Source organism: Hypanus sabinus, chromosome 17 (assembly GCF_030144855.1).
Source record: "Hypanus sabinus isolate sHypSab1 chromosome 17, sHypSab1.hap1, whole genome shotgun sequence".
Taxonomy (NCBI): domain Eukaryota; kingdom Metazoa; phylum Chordata; class Chondrichthyes; order Myliobatiformes; family Dasyatidae; genus Hypanus; species Hypanus sabinus.
The window spans coordinates 62,037,374-62,058,914 of NC_082722.1; the positions used below are offsets into that span (position 1 = coordinate 62,037,374).

The window sequence follows — 21,541 nt, forward strand, 5'->3', positions numbered from 1 at the left end:
TGTATAAAGATAATAGAGTCTATTCTTCCAGACTCTGGCTGTGACTATGGCATAGACCATAATACATAGGAATCAGGCCATTTGGCTCATGAAGTCAGCTCTGCCATTCAGTCATGGCTGAGTATTTTCCTTTTTTACCCCAATCTCCTGCCTCTTTCACGTACCCCCTGACAGCTTTACTAATCAAGAAATATCAACCTCCGCATTAAATACCCCTTCTGTGCAGTCTCTTTTCCACTAACTACGTGTGATCTGCTGACTGATGTTTTTAACATCCTGGTTGTGCTTTTTTTTTCCCTCCTCTGGGTTTGTTTTTATTTTTTGCTAACTAACCAGGCTCTGAACTGTCCCATCCTTTGGCATTTCACATCAATTACCAATCAACCCTGTTTCCTCTCACACTTACACAGGTCCTGAGCTATCTCTTATCCGTTATCTTTTTCCTAATTATAGATAATAGACAATAGACAGTAGGTGCAGGAGTAGGCCATTCAGCCCTTCTAGCCAGCACCGCCATTCACTGTGATCATGGCTGATCATACACAATCAGTACCCCGTTCCTGCCCTCTCCCCATATCCCTTGACCCCGCTATCTATAAGAGCTCTAACTAACTCTCTCTTGAATGCAACCAAAGACTTGGCCTCCACTGCCTTCTGGGGCAGGGCATTCCACATATCCACCACTCTCTGGGTGAAAAAGTTTTTCCGCATCTCTGTTCTAATTGGCCTACCCCTTATCCTTAAACTGTGGCCTTTAGTTCTGGGCTCACCCATCAGTGGGAACATGCTTCCTGCCTTCCAGCGTGTCCAATCCCTTAATAATCTTATATGTTTCAATCAGATCCCCTCTCATCCTTCTAAATTCCAGTGTATACAAGCCCAGTCGCTCCAACCTTTCAACATGTGACAGTCCCACCATTCTGGGAATTAACCTTGTAAACCAACGCTGCACCCCCTCAATAGCAAGAATGTCCTTCCTCAAATTTGGAGACCAAAACTGCACACAATACTCCAGGTGCGGTCTCACCAGGGCCCTGTACAGCTGCAGAAGGACCTCTTTACTCCTATACTCAATTTCTCTTGTTACAAAAGCCAGCATGCCATTAGCTTTCTTCACTGCCTGCTGTACCTGCATGCTTACTTTCATTGACTGATGTACAAGAGCACTTAGATCTCGTTGTACTTCCCCTTTTCTTAACTTGACTCTATTTAGATAGTAATCTGCCTTCCTGTTCTTGCCATCAAAGTGGATAACCTCACATTTATCCACATTAAACTGTATCTGCCATACATTTGCCCATTCTCCCAACCTGTCCAAGTCACCCTGCATTCTCATAACATTCTCCTGACATTTCACACTGCCACCCAGCTTTGTGTTATTGGCAAATTTGCTAATGTTACTTTTAATCCCTTCATCTAAATCATTAATGTATATTGTAAACAGCTGTGATCCCAGCACCGAACCTTGCGGTACCCCACTGGTCACAGCCTGCCATCCCGAAAGGGACCCGTTAATCGCTACTCTTTGTTTCTTGTCAGCCAGCTAATTTTCAATCCATGTCAGTACTCTGCCCCCAATACCATGTGCCCTAATTTTGCCCACTAATCTTCTATGTGGGACTTTATCAAAAGCTTTCTGGAAGTCCAGGTACACTACATCCACTGGCTCTTCCTTATCCATTTTCATAGTTACATCCTCAAAAGACTCCAGAAGATTAATCAAGTATGATTTTCCCTTCATAAATCCATGCTGACTCAGACTGATCATTCTACTGCTATCCAAATATGTCATAATTTCCTCTTTTATAATTGGCTCCAGCATCTTTCCCACCACTGATGTCAGGCTAACCGGTCTATAATTCCCTGTTTTCTCTCTCTCTCCTTTCTTGAAAAGTGGGACAACATTAGCCACCCTCCAATCAGCAGGAACTGTTCCTGAATCTATAGAACATTGGAAAATGATTACCAATGTGTCCACGATTTCTAGAGCCACATCTTTAAGTACCCTGGGATGCAGACCATCAGGTCCCGGGGACTTATCAGCCTTCAGACTCAACAGTCTATCCAACACCGTTTCTTGCCCAATATAAATTTCCTTCAGTTCATCCTTTACCCTAGTTCCTTTGGCCACTATTACATATGGGAGATTGTTTGTGTCTTCCCTAATGAAGACAGATCCAAAGTACCTGTTCAACTCATCTGCCATTTCCTTGTTCCCCATAATAAGTTCACCCGTTTCTGTCTTCAATGGCCCAATTTTGGTCTTAACCTTTTTTTTGCTATTCACATACCTAAGGAAGCTTTTACTATCCTCCTTTATATTCTTAGCTAGTTTACCTTCGTACCTCATTTTTTCTTGGCGTATTGCCTTTTTTGTTATCTTCTGTTGCTCTTTAAAAGCTTCCCAGCCCTCCGGTTTCCCGCTCCTCTTTGCTATGATATACTTCTTCTCTTCTATCTATCTATTTATTTATTTATTTATTCATCCGTCCATCTATTTATTTATTTATTTATTTATTATTGAGTTTTCAAATGATTACAGAAGAAAAAAAAATCTACCCTTCCCCCCCTAACATCCCTATAGAAGAAAAGAAAAAGAAAAAGAAGAAAGAAGGAAGTAAGAAAGAAAGAATGCCTGGATATCGGAAGATCCCCACAGGCTCCACGAAGTTCATAATAACTTTAGTATATATATTTATTTCTTTCCCCAAATAACCAATTATTTTACCTTCGGAGAACCTATATATTTAATCCTGTCTTTGTAAATAAGAGTGCCAAATTTTCAAAAATGTTTCATATTTACCTCTTAAATTATAAGTAATTTTTTCAAGTGGAATACAGCTGGAAATTTCATTCTTCCAATGATCTATACTTAAGTATGAATCTCTCTTTTATTTTTATACTGCCCTTTACTTCCCTCATCAGCCACAGCCGCCCCTTACTCCCCTTAGGATCTTTCTTCCTCTTTGGAATGAACTGATCCTGCACCTTCTGCATTATTCCCAGAAATACCTGCCATTGTTGTTCCACTGTCTTCCCTGCTAGGATATTGTTCCATTGAACTTTGGCCAGCTCCTCCCTCATAGCTCCATAGTTCCCTTTGTTCAACTGTAATACTGACACATCCGATTTTCGCTTCTCCTTCTCAAATTGTAGGTTAAAACATATCATATTATGGTCACTACCTCCTAATGGTTCCTTTACCTCGAGGTCCCTGATCAAATCTGGTTCATTGCACAACACTAAATCTGGAATTGCTTTCTCCCTGGTAGGCTCCAGTACAAGCTGTTCTAAGAATCCATCTCGGAGGCACTCCACAAACTCCCTTTCTTGGGGTCCAGTACCATTCTGATTCTCCCAGTCTACTTGCATGTTGAAATCCCCCATGACAACTGTATCATTACCTTTGCAACATGCCAATTTTAACTCTTCATTCAACTTACACCCTACATCCAGACTGCTGTTTGGGGGCCTGTAGGTAACTCCCATTAGGGTCTTTCTACCCTTAGAATTTCTCAGTTCTATCCATACTGTCTCTGCATCCCCAGATTCTATGTCCCCCCCCCCCTCGCAAGGGACTGAATATCATTCCTCACCAACAGAGCCAACCCACCCCCTCTGCCAGTCAGTCTGTCCTTTCGATAAGATGTATATCCTTGAATATTCATTTCCCAGGCCCTGTCCGCTTGAAGCCATGTCTCAGTTATTCCCACAACATCGTAATTGCTCTCATACCTCAATGTTCTATTAAATTCAGTGCCATTTGAAATCCTTCACTGATCCTACTGTTCTCAGTTATTCTGAGCAATCCCTTATTAGGACATGTCTTGTTGATTTAATATGCTATTTTGAGAATCCAGCTGTATTAATGTCTTCCCTGCAGATTTAATTAAATTTTTGTCCTGGATCATATATGTAATGTTTCACCCATCCTGTCTCTGATTTATAAACTTCCCCTTTGTATACTTCCTGCTGGAGCACATCGTTTGGGATTGCTTTTGTTTCAGTTGACAATCCTGCATCTCATCTCAAACACATTACCAAAGCGATACTATGATAGAAAATTTCAGGAACACTAACAGGTGTTCTACTGGGTCAGTGTTGGGTCCAGTACCGTTCACGTTATCTGTTAGTAATCTGGTTGTTGGAATTGATGGCTTTGTGGACAAGTTTGCGGATGATACAAAGGTAGGTGGAGGGACAGGTGGTACTTGGGAAGCTGGAAGTCTAAAGAAGGACTTGAACAGATTAGGAGAATAGGCAATGAAGTGTCAGATGGAAAGCAGTGTAGGGGGGTGTATGGTAATGCACTTTGATTTAAGGAATAAACACATAGGTTATTTTCCAATCAGGGAGTGTATTCTAAGTCCTGGTGCAAAATTCCCTGCAAGTTAACTTGCAGCTTGAGGAAGGCAGATGAGAGTGTTGGCACTCAGTTCAGAGAACTAGAATATAAAAGAAGGATGTAACGTTGAGACTTTGTAAGGTATTGGGCAGGGTATTGTGAGCAGCTTTAGGCCCCATATCTAAGAAAGGATGTGCTGGCATTGGAGAGAGTCCAGAGCAGGTTTATAAGAATGGTCCTGGGAATGAATCTGTTAATGTATGAGGAGTGTTTGATGACTGTGGGCCTGTACTCGCTGGAGGGGGGGTCTCATTGAAACTTATTGAATATTGAAAAGCCTATATATAACCATATAACAATCACAGCATGGAAACAGGCCATCTCGGCCCTCCTAGTCCGTGCCGAACTCTTAATCTCACCTCGTCCCACCTACCCGCACTCAGCCCATAACCCTCCACTCCTTTCCTGTCCATATACCTATCCAATTTTACCTTAAATGACACAACTGAACTGGCCTCTACTACTTCTACAGGAAGCTCATTCCACACAGCTATCACTCTCTGAGTAAAGAAATACCCCCTCGTGTTTCCCTTAAACTTCTGCCCCCTAACTCTCAAATCATGTCCTCTCGTTTGAATCTCCCCTACTCTCAATGGAAACAGCCTATTCACGTCAACTCTATCTATCCCTCTCAAAATTTTAAATACCTCGATTAAATCCCCCCTCAACCTTCTACGCTCCAATGAATAGAGACCTAACTTGTTCAACCTTTCTCTGTAACTTAAGTGCTGAAACCCAGGTAACATCCTAGTAAATCGTCTCTGCACTCTCTCTAATTTATAGAGTGGATGTGGAGGGAATTTTTCCAATAGTGAGTCTAAGACCAGAAGGCACAGCCTCAAAATAGATGAGAATCTTTTTAGAATAAAGATGAATTTTTTTTTTAGCTGGGAGTTGGGGTGGGGTAGTGGATCTGTGGAATTCATTACCACAGACTACCGTGCAGTCCAAGTTGTTGGGTTTATTTAAAGTGGAAGTTGAAAAGTTATTGATTAGTATGGGCATCAAAGGTTACAGAGAGAAGGCAGAAGAGTGGGGTTGAGAGGGAAAGTAAATCAGATATAATTGAATAGCGTAGCTGACAGTGTTGAATGGCCTAATTCAGGTCCTATGTCTTGTAGTCTAAATACACCGGATATCAATGAAAATATATTCAAACGAATATTAAGTGTGGGTGGAATGGTTAGGATAATGGGCAATATCTCTGATTGGATGGGTGGAGGCGCCCAAATGATCCGAATATTTATCAAAGCCGAACAGAGAGAACACAGATAAAGAGACATGCTAGCCTGTAAGATGTAGGTCAACCAGTTGCTTAAACCAGATACTGAAAGTGAAACCAACTGACAGGCTGTTGAAAGCTCAAGGCGGAATGTTTAAATGTTTTAGAATATTAAACTATTTGATAGGTGTAAGATACTATGAATAATTTAAGAGTAGGTGACATTACTATAATATTTAGCTTCAATCCAATAGAGAGGAAGGAAAGAGATTATATGGGATATTACTTGGAAAAAACAGCAAATTCAACAAATATACATTTAGTTCCTTTAATGTAGTAAACTTGAGCAGTTTCACAGTGTAAGTCAAAATATGACACCAAGTCATGTGGGAAATGAAAATCTTTGTCAATAAGAGGTTTTATCGGGGATATTAAAGGAGGATGGAGGAACTGACGTATAGGGAGATTAATCTAGGGAATTCTTGAGCATGACAAGCAATAGCAGAATGGTTTAATTCAGGGGGTAGTGGGTGCAGAAGAATTGGGAGTTGGAGGAGGTGACACAGAAGGTCAGGGAAGAGGTAAAGAGGTGTGATCAGGAACCAATGTTTTCACTGAAAGCAGGGGACATCTACAGAGGAATAGAAATGCCACACTGTCCGCATTAAATTCAACAAGATGGTGGTGATCAAAGAGGAAGTTAACAGGGAACGATTTGGTTACTTTTCACAAAAGAAGAAATTTTCTTGAGCATTTTATTAAAATGATTGAAGAAATTTCTCATGGAGATAGGGTGAATTTGCAGTGGCAAGGTAAGAGGAGTCAAATTCTTGGATGGGTGCTCTTATGTGTCCCTTTGGAAACACACAATGGAATAGTATACACTGAACCTCATTTCACACTTGTGTATTCTCAGGACTGAATGCATCCATGCAGATGGTGCTAGAAGCATCTGTTATAGAATTATATATAGAAAGAGATTTATTATGGACAGTGCTGTTGTGCTGCAACAATGCATTGCACATGGCTCAGTGTGGAGAAATGCCCTCAAGAACTGGTTTTGAGCAGAGTGAGTTGAACATGAGGGAAATCATCTTTCTTCTTTACCTGCCCTCCCCAGGGCCAGAGGTTTCTTCATGGTACTGATCCTCACAGTGGTCTCCTCCTAATGAACTTACTAATTACCCACTGAGAAATCCCTGGAGGAGCAGATGGCAGCTTGTGTCATGCCCAATAAGAAGTGATGAGGGAGACGGAGTGGGAGAGGGAGAGAAGGAGGGAGGAAAAAAAAAAGAGAAAACAAGATCTGGATGGTCTGTTGAATCTAGATTCACCGTGTCACAAGCTGAGGATAGCCCCCAGCTATGACACACACAGGGACTTTAAGCCACATAGTCTCATGCCATCCCCCAAAGTCTATTGAAATATACAGCCACAGAGGCATACTTACAAAATCAAGTGCAGCCAATTCATGTTGCAGGAGTGCCAGCAGGGGACAGGGATTTATGTCGCATACCCACACAGCATCACAGAACCTGAATGGATACAATTACTTGAAACTAAGGAAGAAAAATTGAAGAGAGCAATAGTTCAAATTTATTGTCTTAGGCACACAAACCCAGGGTATACTGTAGTTACTATGAAAGTTAGCTTTATGCAGCAGCTGCATAGGACATTTGAAACATGATACACTTAAATACACACAAACATAATCTAACTTAAATTATACATGCAGCCCCCAGTACTCGGGTCATGCTCTCTTCTCACTGCTGTCATCAGGAAAAGCCCTCTATTTTTCTGAGCTCCACGTACCTATCCACGAGTCTCTTAAAAGACCCCATTGTATCCGCCTCCACCACTGTCGCCGGCAGCCCATTCCACGCCGTCACCACTCTCTGCGTAATAAAATAAGCTTATCCCTGACATCTCCTCTGTACCTACTTCCAAGCACCTTAAAACTGTGCCCTCTCGTGCTAGCCTTTCCAGCCCTGGGAAAAAGCCTCTGACTATCCACACGATCAATGCCTCTCATCATCTTGTACGCCTCCATCAGGTCACCTCTCCTCCCCCATTGATCTAAGGGGAAAGTAAGACCGAGTTCACTGAAGCTATTCTTATAAAGCATGCTCCCCAATCCAGACAATATCCTTGTAGATAAATTGAGTAACTGGCAAAAAAATTACTCTCAGGGTTGTATATGGTGACCTATGTACTTTGATAATGAATTTTCTTTGAACAATAAAATTAACAGAAATAAACATAACAGTATTAGCGCAATTTGAGGGAATATGGGCTGAGTTAGAATTTGGATTTTTTTTAATGTTGGGTCAAGAACCAGATGACAATGGGGGAGAAGCTGTTGTTGAACAATGATTAGCATTCTGCTGGTCTGCAGTAAGCAGGATGTCCACATGTTTGGTTATAGCCCATGTTTTTGTCTGATCCTGTTTTGTCAGGATGTGTTACAAAGACAATTCTGCTTGCTGTGTATTTAATACTAAAGCATGTGCTAATAGTTTGAAAGATCATTGTTTCATATGAATTCTATTATGGGTTATAATGCCCCCAAATAATGTTTGTTTCAGTCTGTTCTTGGCTGTGATACGGGGAAGCTATTGTGCTTGAATTCTTGTGCAGATTACTTAATTTCTGAGAAAGTTAACCACTTTGTGCTGTCTTAGTGCTTCAGTTGAATGATGAGTTTAACGTTTCAATCATAATTTTTTTCTTCATGAAATGTTAATTATTTTTGCAGGTAATGCAAAGTAAAAGTTCTAGCTGCAATGCATAAACAAATACATTTGTATTTGTGTATCCAAGAAACTAATTTTTCTGAAAAAAATGAAACAAAGACCATGTTCTCTTACACATAGTCTGCAATGGAAGTTTGGATGGAAGGAATGAGTAAGCAACAGGCCTTTTGTTTAAGTCACACCTTAGCTGAGTGTGTTAGTTGCAGGCAATACCTGGACCTCCTTGTTAAGATGTAGGACCGGCAAGGTTTTCAAATGCAAGTACCCTTTTCATCAATTTGTTGCTCTACCTTGGCCAGGAGTTGAACATGGAGTGCTGTATTATGAAGCTCTGTAGGAATAAAGTGGTTAGCTCCTCCATACCACTTAAATTCCATGCACAAGTATCAACCCAACTGGAACCTTGGAGTCATCATGCAGTGGTACTGAGAAACTGAGCATTTTGCAAGAACCCATAATCTCCTCATTATATCAGAGGAGATAAGCAACATTATCATTCATTCCTCATGACAACGCTGATTATCTCCCCTGCTGTGGGTCAGTTCCAGCAATCACGCTGTCTAATTTGGGGACTGCTTAGTTACATCCAATCTTCCTTCTTTGCTCAGGTTTACAATTCTGACCCACTATATTTTTTGAGCTCAGTAGTGGAAAGAGTTGACCTACAAAGGTGCCATCCATTATTAAGGACCAGTCCCACCCACCCAGCCCGGACCTGCCCTCATTACTGCAATCAGAGGACATACTGGAGCCTGAAGACTCATACTCACTATTTTAAGACCAGCTCCTTCCCCTCCACCATTGGTTTTCTGAATGGATAATCAACACTTGAACACTATTTCACTACTTTTTGCCTCTCTTTTTGAAATACTTATTTACTTCTAAATATATATTGCTCATTGAAGCATATTGTATATTTTGGGTATTGCACTGTACTATTGCTGCAAAGCAGCACATTTTAAACCTATGCAAGTGATGACAAACTTGATTCTGATTCAGGAACACCTCCATTTTGCATAATCAAGTGGGTAATTCCTGCTGGGATGTCCTCTATGGTCTCAGGCAGTATTCTCAGGGTGGGTGTTGGATGGAGCACTTGGTGTCTGTGTGCTGGGGCTCCATGTACAGTCATGCTGAGCAACCCACAGAGGTTCTGTTCAGAGTGAGTGCATTTGTGGCAATGCTCTTCCCCACTTTGTCTGGAATGGTGCACAGAATGTCATTGTGAGCCTATTCTACCTTCACCTTCCTAACACTGAAACCTGTGTTTTTTTTTAATTGGGAGGACTGAACTTTACATGGGCACATCGTGAAACATCGTGCATACCTCAGGCCATATTGCAGAATTCCAGCCCTTTCTGGTAATGTAATGTCCCACTCATTCAACCAGCTTCTGTTGGGCCTTGGCAGTCTGCTCTTCCACTGTCCCAAACCAGCTCTTTCAGGTTGTTGGTCACTTACGGGAAAAAAGTTTTTCTCCTTTTTACTCAGGAATATGACCTCCATTCTGTTCTGATGTGTCATGACTCCCTGAGTCAATTCAAAACAACCCCAAATGTCTGTGAGAACGCAATATGAGTTCTAGAGTGTAAAACAGAGACATCATCTATGTACTGGAAGATCATAACTAGAGTGCCTCAATTGTTGGATCTTTAGTCTGGCGGACATATAGTTTTTGATGGAAAAGGACTCAACATGGTAACAGAATAAGAATGGGCTGGGAGGGCAGTTCTGCATGACTCCAGATCTAGTGGAATTCCAGCTCTACATTGACAAGGCTTATAGAGCAAGTCCAATACATTTTTTTTGGATTATCTCCCCAAACCCAAAGGGAAATCTAGCCTTGTGTGTGAGATATTCTGTGGAGGGATTCACCTTCTCAAGATGAGTGAAACTAGTGCTCACAGACTGGCTGGCCCATAGAGATTGTTTTCTTGGAGAGCAGCTGTTGGAGAGATGGGTTATCAGCTGTGAACTTGTAGCAATGACGTAGGAAATAATATAGTCTTCAAAGTTTAGAATTGGAACGGCTTAAAGTTTAGATTTGCCTATTCATGATCACAGTTAGTACTGGTGATACATTTGTTTCCCCATTGGCTTTGCCATGCTGCCTGCTGAGAGTGTATTTCTAAGTAATTTTAGTAGATCCAGACATTTTGGGCTGAGACCTTCCACCAAGACCTGTCATCCACCAATTTGTGCGTTACTCAAATAATCAATAAATCACCAGGGAACAATTGCTCTGTTTTTGTTTGCATACACATGCATGGAGACATATGTTGTACAAATCTGCGCTCACTTTGAATGTGCTTATCACTTCCTTATATTTTAATTTGGGATTTCCAGTTGCTAGCATTACATTGGCTTTGATAACAGCCCTGCAGTAACTTGTGTGAAGCTTAACTTTTTTTTATTAAAAGAGTTTGGCTCACATTGAAGTCTGAGCCTTGCAATTAAGACAAATAAAACCTTCTAAATATTCAGTATTGTTGTAGCTGAATGCTTTGCAATCCTGAGTAATTTGTTTTTCTTTCAGATTGGATCGAAAGCAAATCCACTATGAGCAATGGGGTCAGTACATTGGAGAGATTGAAATTGAAGGATATGAAAGAAAGGAACTCCTCCTCCGTGGAGTTAGAGACCATTCTTATGGTAATGAAAATTTCATCTTTTAACACTGTTGATGAACAGAGTTTGGCCAGTTTTATCAACTGTCCATTTTTGTTTAGAATCGGGTTTATTATCACCAGCATGTGTCGTAAAACTTTTTAACTTAGCAGCAGCAGTTCAATGCAATACATAATATCGAAAAGAGGAAAAAATATAAAATAATAATAAAATAAATAAGTAAATCAATTTCAGTACCTGTATATTGAATAGATTAAAAGTTGTGCATAAGAACAGAAATAGGATGTATTTAGAAAGTGAGGTAGTGTTCACGGGTTCAATGTCCATTTAGGAATCAGATGGCAGAGGGGAAGAAGCTGTTTCTGAATTGCTGAGTGTGTGCCTTCAGACTTCTGTATCTCTAGACTTCTGTACCTCCTACCTGATGTTAACAGTGAGAAAAGGGCATGTCCTGTCTGCTGGAGGTCCTTAATAATGGATGCTGCCTTTCTGAGACACTGTCCTTTGAGGATGTCCTGGGTACTTTGTAAGCTAGTGCCCAAGATGGAGCCAACTAAATTTACAACTGTCTGCTGCTTCTTTTGGTCCTGTGCAGTAGCTCCCCCCGCCCCCCATACCAAAGTGTGATGCAGCCTGTCATTATGCTCTCCATGGCACATCTATAGAATTTTTTGAGTATATTTGTTGACATGCCAAATCTCTTCAAACTGTTAATGAAGCATAGTTGCTGTCCTGCCTTCTTTATAACTGCATCAATATATTGGGGCCAGGTTAGGTCCTCAGAGATCTTGACATCCAGGAACTTGAAACAGCTCACTCTGTCCACTTCTATGAGGATTGGTATGAGTTCCTTCATCTTATCCTTCCTGAAGTCCACAATCAGCTCTTTGGTCTTACTGACATTGAGTGCAAGGTTGTTGCTGCAACTAGCTGACATATCTCGCTCCTGTACTTGTGAACCTAATTGTGAACTTACAATGAATTTACCATAGCATTATGACAAGCTGGTTTAAATCATTCGAGTATCTCCATGCTTATATTAAAATAGAAAATATTGGAAACACTTAACAGCGTTTGTGGAGGAAAAAAAAATGAGTTGATCATATTTCACCAGAAATAGGAAAGGAAGGAAAAGGGATGGAGAGAAGAAATGACTGAGATCATGAGACTGAATGATGCAAGTGCAACTACAAGTTCTGGCACAAGAAAGAGGTGCCCATCATCTGGGATTCCCAGCATCCAGACTATGCTCTCTTCTCACTGCTGCCATTGGCTAGTCCCACATCACCATGTTCAGGAACATGCATACCCTTCAACCGTCAGGCTCCTGAACAGGTGTGAATAACTTCACAAATATGAGAAAATCTGCAGATGCTGGCAATGCAGATTCAGTCCTGATGAAAGGTCTCGGCCTGAAACATCAACCCTTTTCTCTTTTCCATTGCCTGGACTGTTGAGTTCCTCCAGCATTTTTTTTTTGTGTGGATAACTTCACTCACCTCAACTCTGAACTGATTCCACAACCTATGGACTCATTTTCAAAGACTCTACAACTTGTCCTCAGATTGAATGTTAGTTCTTTTTTAGTTCTATTTTTAAAGATTAGTTGTTTGTCATGTTGTGTGTAGTTTATCACTGACTATTGTATTTCTTTGATACTCTGAATGAATGACTGAGAAAATGAATCTCAGGGTAGTATCTGGTGACACATATGTAGTTTGATAATAAATTTACTTTGATGTTTGAACATTAATCTTAGCGTGGTTGAAAGCCTGTTAATCATAAATCTTCCATCATGTGATTCAAAAAGCTTTCACAGATAGTTCCTTTCTTCTTTTTATTTCTCTTCCGTACAGCACAATTTTTGCCTGTTTTCTCATATTTCTAGGTCTTGATGAAAGATTGTTGACCTGAGGCATTAATTCTGTTGTCAGCCTTCTACAGATGTTGCCCGGCCTACTGAACTCGTCCGACACTTTATGTTTAGATTTCAGATTTACAAAGTCTGTGTTTTCTTTAAGCTTTCAAGCTGTTTAACACTGGTTGCCGAAATAAAGTTGTCCTCCATGTGGAGTTTGTTCACGTTGGAAAGCTATCAGTTGTTTTTTCAGGTGCATAATGTAAGTCCACCAGGGTAGAAGAGTAGTCAGGGCAGTAGTGATGTCATTTAATGTACAATACAAAATCAGTGTCACTGTAAAATTCTGCCATACAAGGGCAATTTGAATCGATCCTGGTTTCAAATACTGGTCTGGATTCCCCAGGCTTTCTTAAAATGTTTCCCTTTGCCTAGTCAGGAGTCCCTGTCTGGAGCAGCAAACCTCAGAGTCACAGACTTGTATGGCACAGATCCTTTTTATTTGACCCCATCCTTTTCCCCAGGGTGGGGGGAAAAAAAAGATTGCAGCTAACAGGTCCACTTCTCTGCCAATATCAGAGAACGTCTGTTGTAGGTGGGTGGAGGAAAGTTTAAAGGAGATGTTGGTTAGGTTGTTTTATACAGGAAATGATGGGTGTTTGGAATGCAGTGCCTTGGGTAGGGGTATAGGTGGATACAATAGGGCCATTTAAAAGAACCTTAGGTAGGCACATGGACGTAAGAACATTGCAGGGTTATGAGCTGAGCAGGGGTTAGGATTAAATTGATTGTGGAGTAGGTTTGTCTTAGGCACGTATATATAACTGGGGTGCCTAAGAGTTTTGCACAGCACTGTAGTAATTTTGTGTATTGCCTTGAAGTGCTACCACAAAAAAGAACAAATTTCATGACATTTGTGAGTGTTGTAATCTCTACTGTGGACTGGAAAAGGATGACGAGGGGAATCATGGTTGGAAAAAAGGGGAAGGGAGAGGGGAAGGAGCAGGAAGCAGCAGAGAGAAAAGGTATTACTCGGACACAAAGGGAGATCGCTTTTGGAAGTCTTTATTATAACATGATATGCATCATGGAGAGCTCAACCTCTTAAAGCAGAGTTCTTGAGACTCTCCCTGAGTACACAGACTTTTCTCATTTTATAGACATAGTGTATCTTACCAAAAGCTTCCAAGCATGTTTGTGAAATACAGCATGCAAGCAGATAATTCCTTTGCTCAATAATCATGTCATGGCACAGTAAAAAAAATATAATCAAGTTACTGTTATCCTTATCTATTCAAAGCTACTTCTGCATACAACCTTGAAGCCAGCACAATTACACAGTTCAGCTATTAAAAAACCAGAACATCAGGTGATTATGCTTCGATTACTCCCTCTCAAGCTAGTTAGCCCTTTACAGCAGTCCTGCTGAAGCAGTTTAAGGGAGCTGTGGGAAAAAAAAAACTCTTTAACCCCTTAGTATCTAGCTAGTAACAAAATTTCTTCCTCAGTAATGATCAATAAACCAATTGTTTGAAACCAAATGAACTTATCTATTGTCTCAGGGCTGTGTTTATCTGTAACTGCAGCATGCCCTAACCCTGAAGTTCCTTCTCTGCCACCTGTCCCATACCCTTCCCACGTTGCTGCACCCTCACCATTCAACATTCTTTGCTCCTCAAACACGAGAGAATCTGCAGCTGATGGAAATCCAAGGCAACACGCACAAAATGCTGAAGGAACTCAGCAGGCCAGGCAATGTCTCAAGAAAAGAGTCAACAGTTGATGTTTCAGACCAAGATGAAGGGTCTTGGCCCAAAACTTCGACTGTTTACCCTTTTCCATAGATGCTACTTGAACTACCGAGTTCCTCCAGCATTTGTGTGTGACACTTTGCTCCAGCCAGAATCACAAAGTTGCTATCTACTCCACGTTGACGAATGTAGTATTGTGTAAAAAAAACGTAGGCACCCTGGCTATATTACAGTATATACCTAAGACCTTTGCACAGTACTGTAGGTGCTTTGTTTTCCTCCCATTTCCCAAGGTTGTTTAATAGGGAGCTTAATTGGCCACTATAAATTGCCCCTGGTGTGTAGGTGAGTGGAAGCTGAAGAGCCACACTGTGCTGTACTGTTCTATGAATCTCTTCTGCATTCTTTCTAAAATTGACAATTCTTTCCTGCAGTGACCAGAAATCTTTCCCTCAGTGGCATTATTATTTTTAATCTAATACAAATCTTCAAACGGCTGTGGACAGGGAATTAATCTTTAGTCCTGCCAATTCTTATGCTTTAGTAATAACAGCATTGTTATCTCTTTGGAGAGGGAATAACCTAGATCACAAACCCAACTGTTGATGATGCTCTGGGTAGAGCATTCATGTGTATAAGTTACAAAATTATACAATAGATTCTAATTATTTTAATAATTTCATTTCATTGCAGGCATCAGAAATTGGGCTGATCTGTATCGATATATTATAATTTTTGCACATTTTGAGGTAATTCATCTAATTTTTTTCAGTAAATTTTGGAAATATTTAAAGAGTCATGTGATCTATTGAGAATGGAATTCATTCATAGGCTAATTGATGGATTTATTGATCTGCAATAATCAGTTTGCAATTCATCACAGCAACTGAGGATTTTAAATTCAGGTAATGAATTGCATTTGAAATGTTACAAAAATTGACTGCCAGTAGTGGTGACTAGGAAACAAGAGATTCTGCAGATGCTGCAAATCCAGAGCAACACACACAAAATGCTTGAGGACCTCAGTGACAAAAATTCCACACCTGCTCATTAAGTGACAGAAATGCTGCACCTGCCCATTCACCTCCTCCCTTACCTCCACTTATGGACCCAAACAGTCCTTCAGGTGAGGCAACAACTTCATCTGCGGATCTGTTGGAAGTCATCTATTATACCCAGTGCTCCCGATGTGGCATCCTCTGGATTGGTGATCCCTGATGCAAGCTGTCGAGTACTTCCACTCCATCTGCCAAAAGCAGAATTTCCAGGCGGCCCACCATTTTATTTCATATACCCCATCCTATTCCAAAATGTCAGTCCATGGCATCATCTTTTGCCACACTGAAGCCACTCTTGGGGTGGAGGAGCAACACCTCATATTCCTTGTAGGTAGCCTTCAACTTAATGGCATGAATATCTACTTCTCCTTCTAGAAACTATTCTTCCACCCCCAATCCATCTTCTTCTATTTCCCCCACTCTGGCCTCTTATCTCTTCTCCTCGTCTGCCTATTACCTCCTGGTGCCCCTCCTTCTTCCCTTTCTCCAAAGGTCCACTCTCCTCCTATCAGATTCCTTTTTCTCCAACCTTTTACCTTTACAATCCACCTGGCTTCATCTATCACCTTCTAACTGTACCCCTTTCCCTTCCCCAGCCTTTTCTTTTCTCACCCCTTCCTTTTCAGTACTGAAGAAGGTGCTTGTCTGAAACATTGACTGTTTATTCATTTCCATAGAGGCTGCCTGACCAGCTGAGTTCCTCCACTATTTTGTGTGTGTTGTCGATAATCTTAGTTTGTATTGGCAATTTGTTAGGGATGTTGCTGTAGATAATTCTTTCATGGGTTATACATGATAAGTTGATAGTGTTTCATATTGTAAGTTAATGCCAAGTGTTATGATCCAGCAACAATGAATATAGAATTGAGACAGGTTTTTTTTTATAAATAAAGAAACATTTATTTAAACTCAGCTCAACAACAAATGAAAAGTAAACAAACAACTAATTTAACCGGAAGTTAACTGCTATACAACAACTCGAACAGTTCCTAAAGCGATAATTGCAAACACAGTTCTTAAAAGTGGTAAATGCAAAAGTCCAAATGATTTACACAATCAATTAAGAGAGATTTTCCTGAAGTAACAAATTCCTAGCCCTTTCTGCTTTCACAATGCAGGAGCTATCTCGGATGCTATCTCTGAATTGAGGATTCAATAAGGTCAATCCTGTATTACTGCCGACGACACCAACTTTATTTGATCCTTTGGGTTCCCGCACTTCGGTAAATCTTTACTCTCTGACTGGACCAAAACTGGCAGTGTTGTGGTGAAACAGTCGGCAATACCCTTTTAGACTTGAGATAGAAATTAAAACTCCACTTTAAAACAAAAAACTGCATCATGAGATGAATATGCAGCATAGCAGAATAACTGACGAATTAGACAACGAACTGACCTGCGTCACAACAGGGCTTCCTGTTTCATACCTGTGGGAACAGGCCATCACATGACCTCCTGCTGGCAGGAAAATTACATCATATGACCTCACACTGGTGGGAAATTACATCTCCCCACCATCACAAGACTATTACATCATGCTCACCAGATGCTCAATTACATCATGGTCATAAGACGGTCATAAGACAGTCACAAGCTACCCATGGGGTATGTAACACAAGCAGTTAAGAATTTAATCAGTAAAGGCATTTCTAAAGGATTATTATTTTTGTTATTTCATTAAATCATAAGAAGAAATGTAAATCCATAATGAAAACTATCTCCATGATATGATGGATATCATATCTCTATGACAGCTGAATAAACTATCTCCAGTAAATTTTGCAACTAAATTTCAACTTAGTTGAATCATTCTGTTGCAAAATTGCAGAAGATTGAGATACTTGTCACCTGAATGATATATCATTTCATCAATTAACTTTGAGTTGCATAGTAAATATTTGGTAATTGCATTTGCTTTCATTTCTAGTTATTTTTGTTGGTAGGCTCCTCCAAATGCTCATTTCTTAGTTCATAGCTGCAGTGAATACATTTCTGGGAAATTTCCCAGATATTTCTGGGAAAATGGGTTTTGCTGCCAGGTTCACAGTTTATTTTCCATCCCTTGTTGTCCTTGAGAAACAATAAGGACTTGGAACTTTATTCTGAAGCATATATTAGTATTAATGATGATGGTTGATATAATAGGTTAAGCATCCATTTACTGGCTGGCTGACACCCAAAAAGTAGAGAACATTTATTCTTGCTCAAATAACACATCTGCCATCTATAATGTGCTTATCTCTTGCAGAATGGATTATCGGTGACTTTAATGGCAGTGTCCATTCCTGTGAGCACTACAAAGTAAGTTGGCACTTTCCTGTCAGAGTTGTATCTTCTTCCCTTTGAAAATTTCTTCTTACTCGGAATATATCTGCCTTGCACTTCACTCATTTTTCACAAAAACTCCAGCCATTGCTGCTCTGCTGTCCTTCCTGCAAATGTCCCTTTCCAGTCAACTTTGGCCAGTTCCCCTCTCATGCTATTGCAATTTCCTTTATTCCACTGAAATACTGACACATCGGAGTTTATTCTTTTTCTCTCAAATTTCAATGTGAACTTGATCATATTGTGATCACTGTTCCCTAAGGGTTCTTTAACCTAAAGCTCTCTTATCACCTCCAGGTCATTGCACAACACCCAATCCACCACAGTCGATCCCCTAGTGTCTCAACAACAAGCTGTTCTAAAAAGCCATCCCTTAGACATTCTACAATTCTCTCTCTTTGAGGTCCAGTACTGACCTGGTTTTTCATGTTAAAATCCCCAACAATTATCATGACATTGCCCTTCTGACATGCCTTTTCTATGCTGTTTGAAGGCCTGTATAGAACTGCCTTTAGGGTCCTTTTACCCTTGCCATTTCTTAACTCAACCCTTAGAGACTCTACACCTTTCAATCCTATGTCATCTCTTTCTAATGATTTAATATTATTTATTATACACAGTGCCACACCACCCCCTCTGTCTACTAACCTATTTTTCCGATAGACCATATATCCTTCAGCTCCCAATGGCAGTCATCCTTCAGCCAACTTTTAGAGATGGCCAAAATGTCATACTTGCCAATCTATAGCTGAATTTCAGGATCATCCATTTTATTCCTCATGCTGCATGCATTCAAATATAGCACTTAGAGTCCAGTATTTGTTGCTTTCTGTTTTAACTGCACCATGCCTCTATTGCCCTGTGACTCATGCCATTGGCTATGATTAAGCTCCATTTCCTTCCTGTTCTTTCTATAATCTCTGTTGCACGCTATCTTTGATTTATTTCTGTTTTTCCCTTCCTCAACCCAATCACTCTGGTGCCCATCCCCCTGCCAACTTAGTTTAAACCTCTCTAACAGCTCTAATAAATGGGCCCGCTAGGATGCTGGACTCCTTTGGGTTCAGGTGTAACTCATCCTTGTTGTACAGGTCATACCTCACCCAGAAAAGGCCTCAAAAATCAAGGAACCTGAAGCCCTGCATCCTACACCAGTCTCTCAACCACACATTAATACATCTGATCATGCTATTCTTGCACTCGCTAGTACATGGAACAGGCAGCAATCCTGAGATTACTACCCCGGGGCTCCTGTGAGAGTGAATTGTGTCTATTCCCCTTACTGTTTGTTGTTGTTCAGTTATGAAGTGGAGTCCATCTCTTTGTGACCTCATGGACTCCTGCACACCCGGCCTTCTTGTTGGAAGCTGCCTCTCTAAGATCCCCAATGTAATATGCATTGTCTGAGTAGTGTTATCTATCCGTCGTAGCCTCTGTTGTCCTCTCCTTTTACCTTCTGTTTTACCGAACATGAGAGTCTTCTCCAAGGAATCCTCATGATGTGCCAAAATATTTAAGCTTTTGTTTCATAATCAACCCTCCTAGTGAGTAGTCTGGCTGTATTTCTTCAGGTATTGACTTACTGGATCTTCTTGCTGTCCAACAAACTCTTAACACTTTCCTCTAGCATCCAAGTTCAAAGGCATTGATTCTTTCGTATTGAGCCTTACTAATAGTCCAGTTCTCGCAGCCATACATCACAAATAGAAATATCATTGACTTTACTATATGGATCTTCGTAGACAATGTTATGTCTCTGCTCTTCAGTATTTTATCTAAATTTGCCATTGCTGCCCTCCCCAGAAGTAAGTGCTGTTTAATTTTGTGGCTGCAGTTACCATCTGTAGAAACCTTTGAATGGAGGAAGACAAAATCCGACACTGCCTCAAGTTCCTTTCCATTTATTCCCACGGAGTTAATAGGGCTGGTCAATGTAATCTTGATTTTCTTAACATCGAGCAACAATCCAAGTTTTGTGCTTTTTTTTTTCTTTCACTTTGATTAGAAACTTCCTTAGATCCTCCTCACGTTAGAGTAGTATTGTCTGCATTCTGAAGTTGTTAATATTTCGTCCGGCAATTTTGTTACCAATATTTGAGTCCTCTAGATCCCCTACTGTACTATCCTCAATTACAACTACCTATCTCTTCTCTCTTCACCCCTCTTGAATGATAGTGCCACAGTTTGGTTACTCATCATTCCTGTAGCTCCCAGTCTCATCCTCACAGAGGGCAAGATCAAGGACTGAGGGTTCTCGCAAGGATCCCCTACCTGTCTCACTCACAGTCACACCCTCTCAGCACAGGCCACAGGCAATTGAAATCAATCCCGACAATGTCCAAAGTAAATTTATTTTCAAAGAACACGTATGTCACCAATTACTATGCTGAAATTCAGTTTCTACAGGCATTCACACCAAAACTAAGAAATATAATAGAATCAATGAAAAAGTACACACAAAGGCTGTCATGAAACCAACATGCATTGATGATAATAATTGCATCTCATGTTTTCACGATGTGTTTCTTAGCAAGACACTACTGCAATGAAGCTTGTCCAAGCCTACTTGGACAGCAACTCGTGAATTAATAGCTCATACTCCAGAAACAATGGCGACTTGTCTGATGGTCCCACTATCTAATCTAGTAAATGGTTAAATAATTGTGAATGAAAAGCAAGACCAATGTTATTGGATAAAATGAGCGAACGGGAGAAAATGTGAAGTATATAGTATGTGCTATATTGACAATTCAAGTCTGTACCGAGAGATTGTTCCCATGACTGAATAAACCCAGCTAGACATTTCAACTATTCCCATTTTAATCCATTATATTAAAAAGCTATGTGTCCAGTCCTGAAGCATGGATGAATAATTGTTGCAACAAATAAAAATCGATTTGGACTTCAAGTTGATATGCTCCATTGAAATACTTTGCTACAATGAGTAAAGGCTGAATTTGCAAGTTTTAATGAAGATTACACTGGGCAACAAAGATTTTGCTTCCTGAATACTTTTGGGTATATCTTGTGGATTTTGGGGTGCTGATCATAAAAATTGCCATGTAATTTCGCCATGAAACACCAATATCCGATGCAATATTAGGGAAGACATTTTTATTGGTCCATAAGTCAAGCAGGGCATCCAGGAACGGCAATTCAAAGAACTGCTAGTCAGCTGGAGAAAATTGCATAGAAGACATTCAAGGAATTTGTTGAAATTTTTCTTGTCAAATACAGAGCACCAAACTTCATGCAGCTGGTTGACAACATGCTTCAAACATACAAAACCATTGAAGTACAACATATCATTAAAGATTGATTTTTCTGCATTTCCATTTGGACTCCTTCCCAGTAAATCTTGGCGCTGTCACTGACAAGCACTGTGAAAAGTTTCACCAGGACACGTGGTCACAGTGAAATTGTGTCTGGGCAATTGGAATCCATCAATGCTGGCTGATCATTGTTGAACACTTAAGTGAGAAACCTCAGACAAAGTGTAAATGAATCTATATCAACAAAGCATTTTTAACTTGGTTAAACT

The 21,541-nt window shown here is 40.4% G+C and overlaps 1 protein-coding gene across 1 annotated transcript in view; it reads left to right on the forward strand.

Annotated features, from left to right (window-relative positions):
* LOC132406997 (putative phosphoenolpyruvate synthase) overlaps positions 1-21,541 on the forward strand; it is a 201,257-nt gene that overhangs the window by 35,335 nt on the left and 144,381 nt on the right. Inside the window, exons 6-8 of the mRNA XM_059993185.1 lie at positions 10,917-11,032; positions 15,311-15,366; positions 17,924-17,976. Of these exons, the coding sequence (XP_059849168.1) occupies positions 10,917-11,032; positions 15,311-15,366; positions 17,924-17,976 (225 nt within the window). The remainder of the gene's footprint in view (positions 1-10,916; positions 11,033-15,310; positions 15,367-17,923; positions 17,977-21,541) is intronic.